This window comes from Perna viridis, chromosome 1 (genome assembly GCF_037379345.1).
Source record: "Perna viridis isolate PV_CMFRI_1.1 ecotype Kerala chromosome 1, ASM3737934v1, whole genome shotgun sequence".
Lineage (NCBI taxonomy): Eukaryota > Metazoa > Mollusca > Bivalvia > Mytilida > Mytilidae > Perna > Perna viridis.
The window spans coordinates 38,342,347-38,364,097 of NC_142445.1; the positions used below are offsets into that span (position 1 = coordinate 38,342,347).

Consider the following 21,751-nt stretch of genomic DNA (forward strand, 5'->3'; position numbering starts at 1 on the left):
AATCAAGAAGACATGAGCAAGATCATTAGAAGGTGGAAATGGATTGGACACGTCTTGAGAAAAGATCAACAAGACCTGACGAAATCAGCACTTTTCTGGACACCTGAGGGGAAAAGGCGCAGAGGTAGACCCAAGACTGCGTTACGACGTTCCATTGAGTCGAAAATGTGCGTATTGAACCACTCATGGGGAAGTTTACAGAGGATGGTCAAAGACAGGCAGATGTAGCGTACCGCTGTTGCTGTTCCACATGCCATTGGGTGTAATGGACAGTAAGTAAGTAATGTGTTGTGTTTAAACAATGTCTAACCAGGATGCATACAAGACGATAGTTTATTGGGTATTCAAGACATTGCTTTAGCTATAATAACATTGTGTGTTTCATGCTTTCCAATACACCAATCACATTTATACACCAATGTAAAAATTCTCTTCATTAGTAAAGTCTACGGTAAAAATGCGTCTTTAATTTTTGCCGACAATGCAAAACCTTTCTTTATTCAATGTCACTACAGGTGAGTATGTCTCACGTTACAAAGGCCTGCTTCTAGCAAATAGTGGTATCTCTTTATATAAGCCAATATGGACAATTATATTGCATATTGCACATCGAAGTCTAAAAGGACTACCGATGGATATTGTTTTTGTTTTGTTTTGTTTTGTTTTGTTGTTTTTTTTTTTGTTTTTTTTTTGTTTTTTTTTTTTGGGGGGGGGTGTGTAAAGATGTATTCGGATCAAAATATTTATTTCCCCATTTACCCCACCCCCTCCTTTCCACGTATACGCGTGCCCCTCAAAATCACATGCACTTGGGGCCAGGATTTTTTCCCCTAAAAATATCATTAAATGATTTAATGATATTTTGAGGGGAAAAATCCTGGTCCCAAGTGCCTGTTGTCAAAATCAAATGGTCGGCCCAAACATTTCCAGATGACAACAGGATAACAGATGACTGTATTTGTTTCTATTAACGTTTTGTTTGCTGTTTTGTACTTCTGCTACCCACTAATATGGATTTGATCACTGTCGTGCTTGATGCTACCACTACTTACAATTAAATTGAGGAGATAGCTTTCAAAATGAAAAAAAAATGCACAAGACTAAGTTAAATTTGGTGTAGAAATACCTAATCTGCAACTAAACATGCATCTAATCATTTTTCTATATTTAGAATATAATCAATAGTACGTTTTATATTAAGTTTTCTTGAGCGTCATCAAAAATACTAGTTATCATTTTCCGTTTGAATTTACCGCGTTAAAACTAATCCCACTGTGCATGCGCAGCGACATCTTGGAATTTAGGGCCTTGTGAGAAGTTATTGTGTCGTGAAATTTAAAATTGTGTTTCGTGCACCAGTTGATAAACAATATTCATGTCGGAGAACAATCCAGGTATATTCCCTAGACTTATTGCTACTTTTGACAGTCCTTTAACACCAGTTGCACTGTCGATAATTAATGCATATCTAAATGATCAACAAATAATGACAGAAATATACAATGTGTAAATAGTAGAGACGACAGAAATAAACAATGTGTAAATAGTAGACACGTGCTGACCACAACTGAACTCACGTGTATACTTTTGTTTACATTCCGATTACATTGTAGTTTCTTAATAACAATGTCCTTAAACTTTGCATGGCTTTTTATCTCGCTTCCCGCCACCTTTTAAGGTACCGAAAAAGGGGGAGGTTAGAAGTTCAGTTGAAATGTACATAGGTGTTGTCAAGGAGTTAAATATGTATATATATTTATAAATCCTTGGTGTTGTTAAACTTTATTTTTAATACTTCTTTACAAAATGCAAAACTACTATGACTAAGTTGTAATTGTGGTACAATATATCAGCAATTTTCTTTTTTCCTCAATTTTCATTTATCACAGAGAGGAGTATATATTAGTGTTATATAAAGTCCTTGATCACAGCCACTGGATATTTGGTACCAACTTAAGTATGAGGTCCTTTTTAGTGGGATGCAATTTTAGGTCTGTCACACTTCTATTTCCTGTTAACCATCTTAGTGATTTTTTTTTCAACTCTACAGCAACCTGGCCATTTCTGTATATGACCCAATTTTAATAGACTGCATATTTTTACCTTGTACCCAGTTCTGACATCTGGGCTTGTAGTCCCTAAGACCCTTCTCAAAAGATGAAAAACATTGCCCTCATGTACAGAAATATCATTTCCCAAAGTTGCAATTCTTGCACTTTTTCCCCCCATTGCATATTTTTTTATGAACCTGATTTTTCCAATTTTAATGATTGTTATAAAAAAAGTATCAATGTTAAGCAAAAGCTCTTTATCAAGGTCAAGTATGGATTTTGCTTGGAATTTTCTATACACTTACAAATTTTAATACCAAGTTCAAAGTTTGTCTATACTTCAAGCAAAATGTATTACAATGTCTTTTACTAAAAAAATTATTAATGTTAATTTTAGAAGCATCATTTGAACTGGTGGAGGTTATACTGAATAATGCTGAAAATGATGAAGACAGTGTAAGTATACATGATACACAAGTTATTTACTATTAATTTTTTCTCTAAAAGGTGATGGGTCATTAAAGACCTTGTTTGCACCCAATGATATATATATATACATATATATACACACACACACACACACACACACACACACAGTTGACTCTCGTTATCTCGAAATTGGAGGGACCAGGAGAAAAGTTCGACTTAACGAAATGAATGAAGTTCGAGCAGCAGAAAGGGGAGATAACAACAATCTTATTTTAACGACCCATTGAGTTCGGATAACGGTAATTATTTTATACACACCCAAGCGTAGACATCTTGTCAAAAACACAAATGCCGACAATGGTCTTTGATCATTAAATAAAAGAAATCTAATTGCATTAATAAAATATTTCATAGTTTTATTAATTATAGAAATACAGGTAACAAGTCATCAAATTAAAATCATCATCGAAAGGTGTAATAAACTAATTAATGGTGACACAGGGCCTCGACAGGTAAAATGATTTGACACTTTGACATGTAATTTACCCTAATTAGTTCGAGATAACCATTGACTTTTACAAGGAAATTCATTGAAGGGACTTAATTTTTACTTCGAGAAAACCGAAATTTCGACTCATCCAGTTTCGACTAAAAAGAAGTAAAATAACATAGACAAATAGGCATTTTTTTCCGGACTTCGACAAAATTTCGACTTAACCGAAATTTCGAGTCATCCGAGTTCGAGACAACGAGAGTCGACTGTATATATATATATATATTTAATCATGAAAAGGGTATAGTTTAATGGAACTAAAACTGATATGCAATCTGGCACAGGTACAGCACATTGAAAGTACCTAAATGTATTATATCTGTAAGAATCAGGCAAAATTAAAAAAAAAAAAGAATGAAAAAAAAAACTATTTGACAGGCCCCGTGCAGGTCTGGGTGTCAAAAGAATAGGCTTGCAGCAGCACTAAGTCGTAAAAGGCGACTAAATAGTGCTAAGAAACTTAGCTGGGGGCTAGGCTCTGCCCACAGAGCAACTGGGATGTGTGCCCCAGGTGGTGGAATGGGGTACCCCTGGCATGCTACATGCTGGGGTTGTCAGGCTACAGTACGGAAAACCTGACCACAAACCATAGTGGTGCGCTGTGTTGGGAAAGTTAACACGTTCTTCGCACGTAATTTGTCGACCCTATCGTCCTTGTGTCCCATCCCATTTTTCATTTCATGTTCATCGTCTGAATATGGCTGAAATATTGCTGCTCGGACGTTAAACCCCAACAATCAATCAATCAACCTATTTGACAGTATGTGGTCACATAGTTTTTGGTCTGTCGAAGATGAATTGACACTTAATTTGTGAGAAGTTTGTTAAGAAGCTTCAGAAAAGGCTCGTTCAAGTTACTATTGAATGATAGGGGGAAAGTGAGTTATCTCCCTTTGATTATGAATTCATATAATTTATACCTGGAATTACTGAAGATTTAAAAATGAAATGAATGCGATTTATACATTTTGAGTAGGATTTCATGGCAAAAATTGTGTATTTTTTGACCAATATTCACCCACTGCCTGATTTCTACAGAGAATAGCAAATTTGTGAAATTTCTGTAAAACTGCTGCAATTTTGTCTATGCATTATATATTCAACTATGTAAATTGCAAAATTTTTTTTTTAATTAAAAGATGCTATTATTCGCATCTAGATTAAAATATTCCTCTGGTAATTGTATGCAAACATTTTCATTTAATTAATTCTGAGTCAGAAATTAACAATTTAAAGGATTTGAAGACTTACTGGTACATGCATCTTGGAATTTAAATACTACCTTTTTCAAGCACCAAAATTTTGCCAAGACCATAAACAATTGTTGCCAATTTAGTGAAGGGTCATGAGCACCTACTCAGCTTTTCTCCTTGCACAGATCATTTCTAATCCACCTAATTCTAAAATCGTATTTTTTTTGTACTTGAGGTAATGCTGATTTGAGTTGTAAACTACTTTTATTTATTAAGTAGCAGTTTTTATAAAAATCAGACAGAAAGTGTTTCATGCTTTTAAAAACCCACCAAACCCACTTTTATTTCTTGTTGAGAAACAGTTACTGATCACATAATTAGCCTTAGTTTTTCATTTGGTTGTTGTGCTTTCAAGAAAAAAAATTTTATAGGTTGTACATGAAATTACCGCTATGCGAGAGTTAGTGTTCTTGATTTTAGTGGGAGATGAAAGTATGATACTCTCAAAAGTACAGATCTAAATACGGATATGATTATCGTAATGTAAAAATATAGTATATGTTGCTGCAAAAAGCGTCATATGTTCAGTGGTTTTTCTACACCATGAATCACTTTACCTTGGTAGTGTCTGAATTTTATATGGACTGCTACTTCAAACTTGTACATCAAATAATTGTCTGACACAAATTTAATGTTTATGGTTGACTCACCGTCACCTAAAATGTATCACAGTTCCTACATGTACAATTGTACATGCTTAAGAAAATTTGTTTTTGATACACATGTGTATAGACATTAACTTAGTGCTTAAAATTGTTTTAACAAATTAACAGTGTTGCTAAGTACAAGCTATGTATATTAACCTATAAAGAGCGGCATATTTAAGTATCATTCTTTGTAAGAATGAGGCAATGGGTGACATGTCATTTTTCTCAATTTATTCTTTTTTTGCCTCAGGTATATTCTAACAGCTAGAAAACAACCTGAAAAGTTATCGTCTTCAAATTTATCCTGAGACATCTGTAACATAGATATTTTTGACAGCTTATATGGGGAAAAATGTGGGAAAATTTTCCCACCATTTTTTCATAGTGTATTTCAACTAGATTTGACCTATCAATATCTTAAAAAGGCAAACTTAACAAATGCTTGGATGGATGTTTCTGGAGGTTATGAGGTACATTTAAATATATTTGGATAACGCAAAAAAAATTTCTCCATTTTTTTGTCCTTCCTCTGTCATACCTTACACACATTTTGCCTATTCCTTAACTATCGAGGCATTAAAACAGAATGACAATGCAAAAACATTGGAATCTAAAGACATGGCACAGGTGTGAAAACAGGAAAAGACATAATATCAGGATAAAATACAAAAACATATTAAAATTGCAGATCAGAAAAACAAGACAATACCCCAAAATTAAAGCACTTGCATATGAGCTCATCAAGTGATCCAGGAGGGTGAGGTAAAAAAGTATGCTTGTTTATTGCTACCCTACCTACTCTAGTTTTTTTATGTCTCACCTGAACATTTTATGGTCATTTTTTGGCTAATAAATGGTGAAAGTCTAGATTGTTTCCTTATTAACTCAATGTGAAATGTTTTTGAAAAATAAAATAATTTCCTTACCTACCTACCCTATTTTTTCATTGCTGGTAGAAGCAGACAAGCCTATTATTATTTTTTTTTACCTGAGCATGTCCAGACCACATTATAAGTGATTGTCTGGGTCAAAAGTTATTAAATCTAGTCTTTCTTGATCCAAATTTACGAAGTAAAACTAATGTATATCATTTTGTGATCAAAAATTCAAATTTAAAGCTTAAGTTTTGAAGTAAGGGTAAAGCAAATTAATTCTTCAAATCTGACAGTGTAATGATTACTTCTTTGAAAGCAATGAATGTATACTTACGTAGTGCACGTTTCTGTATCTTTATATCTAAAAAATAATAAGGAGTTAGACCTAGGGCAAGGGACATAAATCTTGATATCAGTGACATGTTTGTATCATATTCAATTTCACCAAAACCTATCATGCTTTTGTTTGAAACCAAATAAAAACAATCCAAGTTACTTTGATGCTTACATGAGATTGATGTAAAATGCAGAATACAAGCATTCCAATGATTTGTAACAGTTGTGTCCCTCACCCTATGTCTACCTTCTTAAGTAAAATATAAAATTGTTGTTTGTTGTTGATAGTTTCTGTTGTAGCAATTTCATTTTTGACAGGATATTTATGCTTTTGTTGATACATTAGAAACTTTCATCCAAAAGCTGAAATAACAAAATCAAAATCAGGTACAGGTAATGCAGTCAATCCAACCAACAGGGTATATATTTGACATATATGTAGCCTAAGGGTGTACTATACAGTTACATTAAGGTGCACTGTTTCACACACCAAGTTACCCCAGTCAAATTTTGTAAAACTTGAAATTAAAAGTTGAAATTTGGTGGGTATATTGTTTAAAATGTAGTTTATTCATAGACAGATGTAATATATGTAATGGTAAACAGGTGTAATTTAAATGAAGAATGGTATCCGGAACTTTTCAGTCCCCTGTTGTACATTTTGTATTAGGTTCTCTACTCAGCATCAGATGGCTGATTTTCAAAATACCTTATTTCGCACAAACTTTGGAACTAAAATTGTGAGAGAATGAATCGAAAGGAGTCATATTATTTTTACCCTTTTTCCACCTGCCCCATGCATGCTTTCATCCTGTGGTAGTGTCTAAGTGCCTGATACATTTTGTGTTTGGCTGTTAGTTTTGGAAAGGCATTGTACTAAAACTCAGTAATTTTTTTTTCAGTATGTTACCATGGCTACTGGATTTTATAACAATAATCACTGAATTACTTTTAAAAGACTTGAACCTCCACACACCATGGATTTAAAAAATATGCACTTTTTTATGACAAAACAGTGGGAATTTCTGTGCGGACTACCTCAAAACAGCTTTATTTCCACAAAATGAGACCAAATTTTCAGAAATGACCTAACTGTATTGTACTACTCATCTTATAAAAAAAATAACTTATTCAGGTTCTATTCTGTTGAGGGGGAGCTTTATAATGACTGTAGTTTGATTTCCTATGGAATGTCTATGTAAAATCTGGGACTACTAATCACAAGCTTCCAATTGAAAGCAACTGTTGGCAAAATAAACATAGAGACCAAAGAATATGTCCATTATGCATATCTCTATCTACTGCGAATATCATTTTATTATGGAATGTTCCCCCCTTAAATACAGAAAGAAAAAAATTTCATTGATAGAAAATATTTGATAACCTGCAATGTTATCAAATTTAAGAACATAGTGACTCAACAATAGCAATTTAATCTTGTGCAAATTTATTAAAATAAGTTTTAGTTAAAAGTAGGATTCTCTCTGATATGGTTACCATTTTTTTTTTCTGTACACTGTTGTACATGTATCAATGTCAATTAAACAGGAATGAAGTGAAATGATAAACATATCACAAGTGGACCAAAAATTGACAGATTTTTAGTACATATGTACTTGCACGCTGAAGGGAAAAAGTTTGAACGTACAAGTATGTGGTGCACTTTTTTGTATGTATCCAGTACTACATGAAATTCATAATTATGGTTAAAAGGTATGGACCTTGCTCTATATGGTACTAAGATCAGATTTAGGCAAGCATTACATCAACTTGTGATCTTATTTTGTTCACTAGTTTAGTGTTCTCTACAGCTTTTTATAATCGGGGGTAATCCAGATAAAAAATGACACTCAAGCAAGTTACTGCCTAACATTGTTGGTTTGAAGCAAAGAATTCGACATTACTATTGCATTTAACATTTTATTGCCAAGAAAAATAATGTTTTGCATAAATCTGAGGATATATGGGCCCCTATTAGAAATATTTCAGATATTTGATAACTAAAATGTGTTTATTGGACTTTAAAATACAAGACAGTATATTTCGTCTTTTTTTATTTCAAGTTGTAAATTGTAATGTACACAAATGTATGTATCATAGAATGATTGTATCTTGAGCATGAGAGAATGAAAGTGAGTTAGCATATGATGTGCATTCTTTCAAATTAAAATAATATAGTGAGGATTACATGTATATTCATGTTTACAAAACCCCATTACACTCTAGTCAGGTAGTGATGTAGGGGAATGTTATAAAACCCTGACTATATTTGAAAAGAAATTTTAAAAAAAAGCAAGTTAGTGGCAAATTTGAAGATACATCATACATGCAGATCTATTTTGGGAAAATTGACAGAATTATGTGGTATACTTACAGAACCCATAAAAAAGGGCAGCTGCGCATCCAGGCCCACCCAAAACTATTTACTAATGTGAAGTATTCTATTAATATTTATGAGAATATAGTTTTTATTTCTCTAGACCTGGCATTTTATTTATTTTGTTTTTTTGTGGTTTCTTTTTTTGCCATTTATAAAATCAACGGTTTTGAATTACCTTTGAGATTTCTCTTCATTACAACCTATAAAGTAATAAAAAAGGTCACAGGAAATTAGCAACCTCAATATTGGTTTTTACAGCACTAACATATCTTTCCACAAAAGTTCTACAGGAAAAACTAGAAAGGAGAGAAACATTGATGTGAGGTCTCGATTAGTTCTAGAGTTTCTGCCACCGCCTATTGATTTTTGCAACTTTTCAAACTAGGCAGAGAAATCAATAGCTGGCTTTGGAAGAAAATCTAAGTTCCTTAAGATGAGAAAAAGACATTATTATAGTGTGTGGATATTAAAAATTGAATAATTACGGAGGGACTTTCTTCAGGGATTTATTCCTTCCTTGTTTTTTTTAATAAATGAAAGAATTGAATTTGTCATGAAATTAGAGTTTCCATTATTATTATGGTTCATGTGAGCTCTGTACTTATGTAATTAGCAGAGGTCAAATGTCGTATATCATCTTGTTAGTAGATAAGTATTTTAAAGGTCTTTAAATGTGTTACCTTGTGACTTGTATATGTATTACTTATTACATGAAAGAAGAACAGCATTATCAGTCTGTTTGGAGCATTTACATAAATCTGTATGAATAACACTGTAGCTTACAATAGAGAAGGTTCTGTTGTTGGGAATAAGGAGTATATTTGTGACAAAAAAGATGTTGATTATTTTATTTTGTGGATACCAATTTTCATGAATCAGGGAAGAAACACAAGTTTGTGGGTTCTTGAATTCATGGTTTTGATGTTTTGAGTATGCACATCAATGGAAATCTACTTTTCATTTTGAACCAAATTTCATGGTTAGGATTACCCACAAAAACCACAAAAATTGGTACCCCATAAACAATAATACTTTTACAGTACCAGGTAATGATTATTTTAAAGTATACATAGTTTTGAAGTCCTTGGTTTTAACTTATTTTATATATCTGTTGATTCTTAGTATGAATATTGAAGAGTGACTACCTGGTAATGATTATTTTAGAACATGCATAGTTTTAAAGGAAGTCAGTAGTTAACCTTGGTTTCACCTCTCTACTCTTTATTGAAAGATCTGTAATGCATTAAAATTAGATAGCTGCTTATGATACATTTATTGTTATTCTAGGTGAGTTTGGGTCAACCTGATTCTTTAAGCATAATCTTCTATGCTTCTCTGTTAAATCATATTTACATAAACATGTATAAAAAAAATCTTAAACTTAAATTTTGTCTAGTCCTTTTCTCATATTGAGACAACCAAAATGTTTGAAATCAAAAGATTCTAGTTAAAACTCCAGGATTAGAGGAAAGTCATAATGTAACTTGATATTTTTTCTGTACATTGACAAGTTAATTAAGTCTAAGTTCATATTAAAAAAAATAATCAATAAAATAGTGTACTAGTAAATGTTTATATTTTAAAGATTTGATTTTAAAGAAGTTAAGTACGTCTTTTTGGTCATATGTCATCAGTCAGGTTTCTTTCACAGTACAGTATTGGATAGAAGGTATAAAGTCATCATGTTTTATGGTAATTTAACAAAGAGCAAAATAAAATCTATTGTTCTCACTAAATAAACTGCATGAAAGTTTCAAATGCCAGATCTGAAGTTCAGGTTAAGTGTGTGTATTACAACTCTGTTCCATACATCATCAATATTTGATTAATTTAAAGTTTAAAAGGTAAAAGTTTCTAATACACCTGTACATAAACCAATAGATTTCTCAGGTGAATAATTTGTTTTCCGTTGCCATGGCAATAAGTCTCGGAGCTATCATTTTATTGATAGGTATTATAACAGGAATTAATGGCCACCATTATTAGATAAATAGATGAGGTTGATACATTAATGACTGATAAACTTCATTAACTTCCCTAGAATATGTTCAAAAGTCTTTGAAGAAGTTATTGTATTTTATATCTTTCCTTTAAAGTTTCCGTAATGTCATGATGATAAAGGAACTAGTGCATAACATTTCATTTTCTGTTTTATAAAAAAACCTTAATTTTGAAAAATAACAAGTGCACAGTTAAAAAATTATTTGAGTTTCCAAATTATTTGTGAAGAATAGGGACTAAAAGAAATAGGAAAATGAGAATTAAATGCAGGTGCTTTTTTTTAACAAACTTGATTGTACATGTATTGAATCTTCGACGTAGTGACCAATATATCTAAAAAAAAATAATTTGTTGCTTTGTTAATTATACATAAAAGTTTCATAACTTTTTCTGTATTTTGTCAGTTTTTATCCAAATATCAACCTGTTAAAGATCAAGTATTGATTTTGACAAGTAATGGTATTGACTAAAGCAAACAAAAGTTTTGTAATTACAGGTAGTTCTCTTTGTTACAATAGTGTTCTACACCCCATCTCCCATTTAATCCATATCAATTATGTCTAAAACATCTGCTCAGAAGTATTCCCTTATACTACCGTTAATATTTCACACTCATTAGTATTCGTGAAGTTTAACCAATCAGATTAGTTTATTCGGATGACAAAACCACTGATCCAAAAGACAGATGCAATATTATGATAATTGATTTTTTCCTAGGGATGACATCTCCTGCTTCCATTGTTTGAAGAGTTATAGTTTTGTTTATTTTTACTTCTTGGAGTTTCTACGGAAAGTTTTTGATGGTTGTTAAGGTAAAGTTTTGTCTTGTTTTGTCTTAGAATTACTTGTTTTGGTACTTTATGTTGTTTTTGAGAATTTAGAACTTGATTTAGAAAGTCCATGAAGTCCTTGGAACTCAGAACATAATTTATACCGTTAATGATGTTATTGGAAAAGGAATAAAATCAATTACTTTTGTTTGATAAAGTGTTTGTTAGTGTTAAAGAGTAAAAGTTTGATATATTCATGCTAGTTATTTTCAATTGAAGCAGTTTTTCTTTGTTTTACTTTGTTTAAGGCAGTTAATTTCAACTTTTCTTTAAGTTTTATGTTAATAAGGATGCTGAAAGATTCCTTCACCGACCAATATGGCTGAACTTGTAGACAAGACTTGTTACACACAGCAGACTGTTCAAGAAAAGTTTTGAAATGGAGTTAGTCTTTGAAAACTTGACTTGGAAATATGGCTATATGGTGTTAAAGGAATTTCATAGTATTTAAATGACCAAATTTGGAAAGAATGGCACTTTTTTGACAAATCTTGAAAATGTGGGTATTGATTTTTTTCCATGAAAGTTGTAGCTTTAGTTAATGAAGACGAAGAATGGTTATAATCTGTTGGAACGTTGTGATTCATTAACCTTAGCAGGAATGTCACGATCTGAAATTGATTTTTCTGTTGCATTTGTAGAGTTCCGACAAGACCAGAGGGACAGGTGGGGACAAAGAGAAAATGACAAACAAAAGAAAAAGTAAGTTCAAACTTTTAGTCTTTTAAATTTTAGGATTATATCTATTGATTTATGTTAATATGAAGATGTGCTGTTGGTTAGAGTGGATAAATATGAATAAGGATAATTATAACATGTTTAATTATTGCTTAGAGTTTGTCAGTTTGGGAAATTATTATTGCCCTGCATGTACATGTAAATGTATTAGTTTCTTATACATGTGAAAATAGTAAATAACATGTAATTTTAATGGAAAAGTAATTTTTTGATAATGTGAGTTGTGTGGTTGTTTTGTTTTATTTATTTTTTTTGTTTGTTTGTTTTGTTTTTGTTTTAGTGTAAATTTGATCAATAATGATTTTGTTGGTTTTATTTTTGTGTATTAAATAAGTGATAGGTGCTCTTATGTGTTGTTCAATATTTGATAACATGTGAGATATTATAAAAGGTGTGTAGTTCATTGTATTATTTTTTCACACTTCATTGATTGAAATGTACAACTGTCACCCTTGTGGCACAGCTGTCTTAAATTAAGAACAACATATGGTATTAAGAAACAAATTATCATTGAATAAATACATTTGAATACTTGCATAACAATATAGTACCTAAAATTTTAGATATTAGGAGCCTATATATTTTTTTTTTCTTTTTTTACTGAACAAATGCTGATATTTAACTTGATGTGCCATTTATGAAAACTAACTGAACTGCTTTAAGTTTTAGTAATCATTTTTCTTCGTAGCTTTTATAAAATTTTAAAAGATTTTTGCTATGACTTATATAACAAAGCCTTCTATTTTACGACAGATTTAGTATTAACCTATTCAGTTTTTTTTTTTTTTTTTTGGTTTTAATTCTTCTTTAAATTTCTTTAAATGATATGTTATTTTTCTAAACATGAGCAACTTTATAGACAGAGAATAAGTCTCTAACCTGGGATGGATTCAAAATTTTGACCATATGGTCAAAAATACATGTATTATAGATAAGTATATTTGGTTTTTTACCATGATCAAAATGTATTTAATACACATATAGAAATATATGGTATAACCTTGAAAAACCTGTGGTCCTTTTCACAAAAAATCGTAAGTGTAAAATTAGTTGTAAGTTTTGACGTCATGGTAAATAAAAGTATTGTGACGTCATAACTTACGACTAATTTTACTCTTACGATTTTTTGTGAAAAGGGTCACTGTCTTGCCCCAGTGTTTTTGGTCTGTTAGTTTTATATTTTCCATTACTTTTATTTTAGGTACAGTTGATACAAAAGATCTGATAAAGGTAAATTAACTTTCCGAGAGTTAGCAACCATTTAAATTTCATAAGAGTTTAGGAGAAATGTTTCAGAATTCATGTTGGAAAATAATTTAGTTGTGCAATTGGTCAAAATAAGAATGTGTGGAAAAAAAAAATAAATGTTATGTCAGACATTCCATCATACATGTATTAAAAGTTTAATTTGATATACCGGAAATTTATATTATCATTATTATAATTTTTTGGTTTTTTTGGCAATATCTAATAGTCATTGTCAGATTTCAGATGATCTATAGCAGTGATATTATATGTGAAACATTATAAACATTATAACCATAGGCATCTTGATTTTATGAGAAGACTCATGGTATTTTGTTTTACACAAAATCAAGGGATTCTTAGGGCTCATATTAAGGTATTGGATGTATATGTATTGTGGTCTTTCTTTTCAGAGTGATGGATTTGAAAGTAAATTGGCCAAAATGAAACAAGGTAAGTATGCCTTCATGAAATAAAATTACAAAGATGTATTTAAAGACATTTGAATTCATGGTTTGACCAATCAGTGGTCATAAAAATTTTGAGTACCCAATGAAAAATAGTTCTTTCACAGTTCATGTATAATTTTTTTTTTTGTAAGTAAATATATTGTATTTGAAAGGGAAAGTTTTTTTTCTGTTTCTTTTACTTATAGCAGTTGACTTCAAAGAATAAAACTTTCATTCTTCATCTTATTTTAACATGTAGATGCAGTATCAGATGGATTTTGTCCTTTCCCAGGATGCAATGGGCTTGGTCATGTGTCTGGAAAATATGCTAGGCATCGGAGGTATGTATGTAAAGACTTTAAGAAATTTACAGTCTCTCATTTTTTTTTATAAGTACTTTGATTGGTACATACTGAAATGTGTAAACCTGTACCCAAAATACATTAATACATGATATTTCCAGCTGATAATTTGTACACATTTACAAAATGGTATGATGACTAGGCTTGAATCAAGGATTTTTAAAATATTTTTCAAAAATTTGACCTTTATTCAATTTTTATTATTTAAAAGTACCGAAATGTGTAACCCCAAATTTCTGTACCCAAAGTCCGTTTTGTTTTGTGATTTGTACAGTTTTATTATTTATTTATTTCACATTAGAACACCATAATATTATTGAAATGTTCAAGGGTGATACATGCATATTAAAATCGCATTAGATTCTATTTATAAGACTTTCTTTCTCATTCTTGATAAGATCATATCCGTTCTTTGCTGGTACGGGGATTCATGCTACAGTATGATATAGAATTAAAACTCTGACCTTTTTTTAACCATATCGAATCTTTCAAAACTTTATCCAAGTTCTAAAAGTAAAGGTTTTACCTCTGAATGTTTTAAAAAAACATAAAATTCAGAATAGAAAGTGAGAAATAGTCAATTATTAGTTTGGTATAGTAACTTCCAGTTACACATTTCGGGACTTTTGAGAACATGAAATTGACTGAGTTTGAAAATGTTAAAATGTTTTCAAATACTTTTAACTTCAATTAATTTAAAACATCATTCAGAACCTTAGGACCAAGTTTAAGTATTACATTCCTAATATTAACAGAAAAATTGGCTATATAGTGATTTTGGTACAGGTATGTGTTACACATTTTGGGGTGTACCACTTTGATTTTTAGTTCATTAATGCAGCCATAAAAAAATTTGAAAACCCCATTACTGCTCTTGGAATTGCAGGTTACTTATTGCCATTGAGTTGTTCAACCTTATTATATAGATCGGGTTTTGTAAAATTGTCAAATATTTCTGCATGAAAGACTTTAGTTGTGTAATATACATGTTACAGTTGAATCATTTAAGAAGTACTTTCTCCCTTTTTTATAGTTTGCAAAGTTGCCCTGTAGCTGCCAGTAAAAAGAATATGACACAGACTACAACTGTGAAATCCACTCCCACCTCAATCAGTTTTGAAAAGACTGATGAAGATGGCAACATTAAAAGTCTCGATGTTAAACTTGGGGATGAAGATTCTAATTCTGAATTACAGACAGTTGAACAGAAGAATGTTGCTTCTGTTTCCATGGGAAACATAGAAGACAATGACAATGAAAATCAACCAAGCATGACTGTTGTTGAGCCTGTGTATTTCAAAGAGGCAGAACAGGCGATTCAGCGACTGTCAGAAGACACAGAAAACATAAGCAATTCAGAAGTACAGCAAATTATCCTTGTTAATGAGAAAGGAGAAAAAATCGTTACAACTTCTGTCAGTGCTGACAACCAGGAAAACATTCCTGAACAGTGTGATAATGTCCAGATAGAAGAACCACCACAACAATCTGTGGAAAATGAGCAATCACTTGTTGAACCAATGGATGTTTTAGAACTAAGTAGTAATATACAAACTGATTCAGAAGTCATGCACATTGTTGCCACTAGTGAAATTGACCAGTCACCAAATTCAACAAGTGAAATAGACACAGCTCATCCATCTCATATTGTAATTGAACACCTTGATCTGTCCAAAAGTGAAAATCCTAATACTGAAAGTCCAGATGTGCAAGATATCAGTAATGAAATTCAAGGTGAAAGTGAATTCCAGGTAGTAGCAGAGTGGAGTGCTCCTAGTACAGAGAGTACTTCACAGGAAAATGTACAAGAAGATATTGAATCAATTAACAAAGAAGAAACAAAGGAAGAGTTTTCAAAGGAAGACCAAACAGAAGAAAATAAAGGTATAAAATTCAATCTTCAATTTATTGACATAAATTGTATTGTATGTAAAATTCAGTATGTATTTAAATTACCTGGTACCTTTGATGAGTAAGTGTATTGTAAGTGGCTATTGTAATTATTTAAAGAAAAACAATTTGTTTACAATCAGGGAGAAATTATTTTCTTCAATAAAGATTCTTCTAAAAATGTATGAACTATTGCCACCTACACAGGGTCCATGTTGTTATTGCATATGCCTTTTTGGATCACGAGTTGTTACCATTGCAGATGTCAAGTGTCCAACTCCAGGATGTGATGGGACAGGACATATTACTGGGTTGTACTCTCATCACCGAAGTCTGTCTGGATGTCCTAAGAAAAGCACAGCTCCCCCTGAAGGTAAGAGCATGAAATTACATACAGTTCTGTCTAAAACATATGCAAAGCAGACAATTAATAGTTCTTGTGTAACTCTTGCACAAAAAAAAGAGTTTGAAAACCCTTCAGAATGCAAGATAACAATGTTTTCAGTAATAAAAATGAAGTGAAAGTTGGGTTTATGAGATATTTACAGGTGAGTCTTTGTTGAAGTCCATTATAAAAAATAAGGGACAATTTCCAGCCAAAATCATATGCCATTTTTACTATAAACAGTAAAGAATTACTTCATGATATACAGTATTTCTAGGGAAACAGATGTAACCATAATTGTATAATGATAAAATATGATTTAAAATGTAATGACTTTTTTGTGGTATACAAAATGTTTTAAAGTTTAGAATATGATTTGAGACAAACATATTTTAATTTCCATATTTTATCTTTGTAGTGGTGGCTATGCATGAAAGTTTGACCAGGTGAGTAGGGAATGGTTTCACATATACATGTAGTTCTGTTCATGTACCAAAAAGTTTGGATTTTTTATGATTTTTACATATATGATACATATTTTAATAGTTAAGGTAGATTTTTACATGTGTATAAAAGAACTATATCAGAATAATCTAACCAAACAAAAACCAATAAAAAATTGATATTTATAATTTTTAAATTATTTTTTTTATTGGTAGGTGTCCGACACCAGGATGTAGTGGAAAGGGGCATGTTAACAGTAACCGTAGCACCCATAGAAGGTAAGAACAATCTTTACAGACGAATCAGTTTTAATGAATAGATGTTTTACTTTTCTTATGAAAGATTCTTCTATAAGGAAGAAAAATACTACGATTAACATACAGTCTTCACTGTTAACTTTTTCAGACAGAAGCCATTCGGACTTCCAAAGTTACAAAAAAAGTCTGAATGATTTTTTCAGTGGCCCAAAAAAAATTCCTAAATCATTTAAATCTATGTCTAGTAATAAGAATATCCTGTTAAAATGAAATTATATAACAACAATTGCTCATTTGATTCAGACTATTTAGATATGTCTAAGAACCCAAAAATAAACAGAACACTACAATACCCCAAAATTTTTGGAAGTCCATCTGGCTCCCTAAGAACATAATTTTAGGGGCCTAGGCCACTGGGCCCCTGGCTAAATTCGAAGACTGAACATATGTACTTTGATGCTATAGATGAAAGCCAGATTATATGATGTAGATTTTAATTCCCCTATTATATTTGTCTCTAACAAACTTGCTTGATATTTTATATAGGTGAATTTTAATTATCTTCATGTATCTGCCAATAAAATGTGATGTGCCAATACCTGTTAGTGTCATTTTAAGCTTACGAAAAATATTTAGAAGCCAATTTATCATTGTGATAAACTTCATGGTTTTTCAGTGTATCAGGATGTCCAATAGCAGCCATGGGTAAACTTGTCACAACAACACAACAGGCAAAGAAACCTGGTAAGTTGTTTTATTTGCACTTTGACTGTGCAAATGTAATAAAGGAGTTGGCCAGGGAGTTTAGGCACTTCTTTTTATTTCTAGGATAGGATTCTTGAAATTTAAGTACTTATACTCTTAGCATAAATATAGCACCAACTTTAAGTTTACTTTTTAAAATGAGTTGTCTCCCATAATAATATTTCATTTCATAATGATTGACTATACTATAGTTATTATATAGACAAGCAACAATTCTTTACACTCAATACTACTTATTTGAGATAGATGGGTTTGAAAATGCTTGTTCTCTTAGTATGCAAATTTCCTTATAGTTTTTAGTTTTCTACTTTTATATCAATCAGATGCACAACCTGTGAAATCCCTGGATAGGGCTCTGATTGTAATGTTCTCCCCTCAAATGAGTTTTACTGATTTAATAGTTAGCAATATTTTGGGTCAACATTCAACATAAATTTAGAAATCTTAATCATAGGATTATACTTTAACTATGAATTTTAGCACCCTTTGTTCCAGTTGGTAAGAAAGTTTGGTGTTGTAATAAAAAAAGATTATACATCTAAAAATAATTTCTATGCACCATATTTTAAACCAGATGTATATCATGTATGTGAATCAAGGGGTTGGGATTTTGACCTAAGTAAAAATAAAATGCACATAGCTTGGATTTTGGTTTTTTTTTTTGGTTTTGTTTTTTTGTTTTTTTAATAGACCGAAGGATTCAACATGTTTACTTTTTGCTTAGAGCTTGAAGCTGCTTCAGTTTATTTTTCTCAACACAAAACATTTTAGGCAACCAAACTCATTCCATCCAACATTTACAAGTAATAGTTAGAATGTTCAGATCAGTCATGTTAAACAAAAATGTAAATATTACGTGCCTATAAAATTGTTTAAATAGTGGCAGTGTTCCAGTAAAATGGGGGTACCTAAAGATAAAGGGGTGCTACACTATGAATTAAAGGCTACCTCTGACTCTGCATGAACATGTATCTGAACATTAAACTAAAACAATTCATTTTCATTGATTCTCATTGCTATAGGTATGTTGGATTATTTTGAGGGATGTGATATTTTCAGGTTGTTTGTAAGCATTCAACTTCTTGTATGCCTTTTCATCTTTATCTAAAAGAAATCAGAGATAAAATATTTTGTATGCTAAAATGAGATAAATACATTTTTAAATTTGCATCCCACAAAGTAGTATCCAAATGATATTGTCTTGCATGAATTTCAATGTTGTTGTATTTAGTTACATTTCTTTTTATTTTTGGTTTGGTAGGTCTTCATTTAGTACTGCTTCCCAAAGAAGATGACCCCAGTAAGGCGGTCCTAGCCGCATGCAATGAAAAAGAACTGATTCGCCTTGCTGCCCAGAAGTCTAATTCCGCCTCCTCACCTGCAGTTCCTGCTAGTGGTGTGTACTTATGCTTGTGTATTTAGGCCAAAGTTTGAAGTTAAATTATGTCCAATATTGCTATTCATTTCCGTTAGGTGATTTTGTATTATGGCTTCCTATGTTCTTGGTGTCTTGCAATTTATTGGTTAGCAGGATATTTTTAGCTCATTTTTAAAAATCAGTTTGTTGGTTAAATACTTATTTGTCTTCATGGAAATTTGACCTCATGCTCAGATTGATTCTCAAAGTGACTAAAAATAGTTTCCTACAAACAATTAAAAGCAAATTTCGTCTTCTTAAAAGAATCTCAGTTTTGTTCTAGTCTAAAGTTATTGTAGTCACTTAGGCAGTTGCATTTTTACAACTTCTGAACTTTGGCCATGCTGTTAGTTTCATCAACACCATTTTATAAATAGGTGAAGGAAGGTTGATTTAATAGGTTGTCATTTGCTGTAGCTTTCTTCAGAATTTGCATGAAATTTCAATAAATAATTAAGTAATACATGTACCATATTATGTTAATGGAAGATAAGAAGAAAAATATAGTTACGTCACATCAGAATAATTTGGTCAAATCTTTTTCTTAGTGAATCATTTTTGCTATTTTAATGTTTGAAAATATGTTTAGAAAGAGTTAATATGTTAATGTCAGTGATACAGTGAAACCTGTCTAAACTGAAACCTGAATAATCTGAAAACCTGTCTAAACTAGACCCTTTTTAAAGTCCTATATATAGGCCAGACAAATTTAGTCCAAAAGGGGTTTGTTTATACAGATTTCACTGTCTTTGAAATGTTTATACACCTAGTAGAGAACAAATATTATTATCTAGATAACATTGCTTTTTCTGTTGCTATGAAATTAGGTTTTGTGTGATGTGTTTGTATTTTAGCATCAGATAGAAGTCTTCGGCCAATGATACTCACCAAACAGCTCGAATTACAGGGATCTGATTCAGTTGTCTCAACATCAACCCCCAGAGGCAATCTTGCCAAAGAACTTGAAAAATACAGTCGACCTGATTTAGCGGTGTCAAGAGCTCAGGAGCAGGCAGCAACACCTGTGCAAAAACCGAAGAAAGATCTGAGTGATAGGCCAAACATTTTAAGACGTCCTAGTTTTAAGCCAAAACTTGCCCGTAGCACTTCATCTTGTTCAGAAAGTAGTGTTTCTTCATCACATATTGTCAGTCCAGCAAATTTATCATCGGCCACCATCAGCAATGTCATTGGTCAGCAAAAAGACGGAAACTTGCAGTTCACTAGGTCTGTAACTACAGTAACAATACCTTATCCAATTTCTGCCATCAGACAATCTCAACCTCAAACTCATGGAACTGTATTGACAACAGCATTACAGCAAAATGTTAATGTTAACCAGCAACCTAAACCTATTTTATTTCAAAGTGGGGGTCAAACTTTTCAATTACCACCAGGATATACATTGATTCAACAGGGAAACACCTGAATAAAAAATAGCATTTAATTTTAGCATTTGGTATTAATGCAAGAATAGTTTTACTTATAGGTTTTTTTTGTCTTAATAGCATGAGAATTAATGTAACTTTCATGTTATATTTTGTTGTTAATGAAGGCTAATGGTGATTTCATTAGTGGCAGTACAGTAGTACATGGTACTATATTTTAACACATGGTGTGTAGATGTTCAGTTTCTATAGAATTAGATAGTATCTTTTAGGTTTAGGAATGCATTTAGTGAGTTTTTTTTTTTTTTGGTGTTATATTCTAAGATCAACCTTTTTAAAATGTTTATTCGATGATCAAATAATTGATATTGCATCGAGTAGGTTATTCCCACGTATAATTGTACTTTTAAAGTGTATTATTTTGAAAGAGTCTGGCAAAATGGGAAAAAATCAGGAACATGCACGTCTAAAACCCACCGATCTGACAATAAAGTTTCCCTCAAGGTTGCTTTCTCTATTTGAAAAGATCATTATTGATCTCTGCATCTCTTGATTTCCTCGGAAATTTTTCAATAGAATGTGTGAAAAATTAGGTTTTGGACAGAGTTATCTGCCCTTGAAATGTTTGTTATTGGTGCATTTCAATGAAATCATGACTTGATTTACCCAAGTGATATGGAAAATCATGTCTTTTTCCTTTATTCTGATGGTGCAACTTTCAAAATGGTGGGGGTTTTATTCCTACCATGTTTCTCTTTTTGCCTGATTCTTACAGGCTGACTCGTAAAATTGGCAGAGAAATTTATGAGATAAACATTTCTTTTTCTAATTGTCATTAGGGACCATTATAATTTTGTATTTTCTACTTTTCAATTTTTGTCCAATTTTGCATCCTGAAAAGACAAGTGTTCATGTATGTCACAGAAAAGCTGGTCCTATTTAGATACACCCTTTTTCTAGATTTTTTATAGTATTTTATACATTTTCATATTTGTAAGTGCAGGCATTTATTATTATTTAAAGATCAGAATTGTATATATAATTCTTTTAATCTGA

General features: G+C 31.5%; 1 protein-coding gene across 4 annotated transcripts in view; it reads left to right on the forward strand.

Annotated features, from left to right (window-relative positions):
* Positions 1-1,283: 1,283 nt before the first annotated feature.
* The window catches only part of LOC148628658 (suppression of tumorigenicity 18 protein-like), a 28,710-nt gene continuing 8,242 nt past the window's right edge, over positions 1,284-21,751 (forward strand). For 3 of the 4 annotated variants that reach the window (XM_088591766.1, XM_088591785.1, XM_088591775.1), the window contains exons 1-13: positions 1,284-1,394; positions 2,449-2,507; positions 11,997-12,057; positions 13,295-13,323; positions 13,752-13,791; positions 14,047-14,128; positions 15,183-16,033; positions 16,302-16,412; positions 16,843-16,870; positions 17,084-17,146; positions 17,802-17,869; positions 19,152-19,286; positions 20,162-20,534. In XM_088591766.1, the coding sequence (XP_088447892.1) occupies positions 1,376-1,394; positions 2,449-2,507; positions 11,997-12,057; positions 13,295-13,323; positions 13,752-13,791; positions 14,047-14,128; positions 15,183-16,033; positions 16,302-16,412; positions 16,843-16,870; positions 17,084-17,146; positions 17,802-17,869; positions 19,152-19,286; positions 20,162-20,534 (1,919 nt within the window). In that variant the 5' untranslated portion in view covers positions 1,284-1,375. Of the gene's footprint in view, positions 1,395-2,448; positions 2,508-11,194; positions 11,338-11,996; positions 12,058-13,294; positions 13,324-13,751; positions 13,792-14,046; positions 14,129-15,182; positions 16,034-16,301; positions 16,413-16,842; positions 16,871-17,083; positions 17,147-17,801; positions 17,870-19,151; positions 19,287-20,161; positions 20,535-21,751 lie in introns of those variants that run through there. The other variant, XM_088591793.1, reaches the window with a different exon arrangement.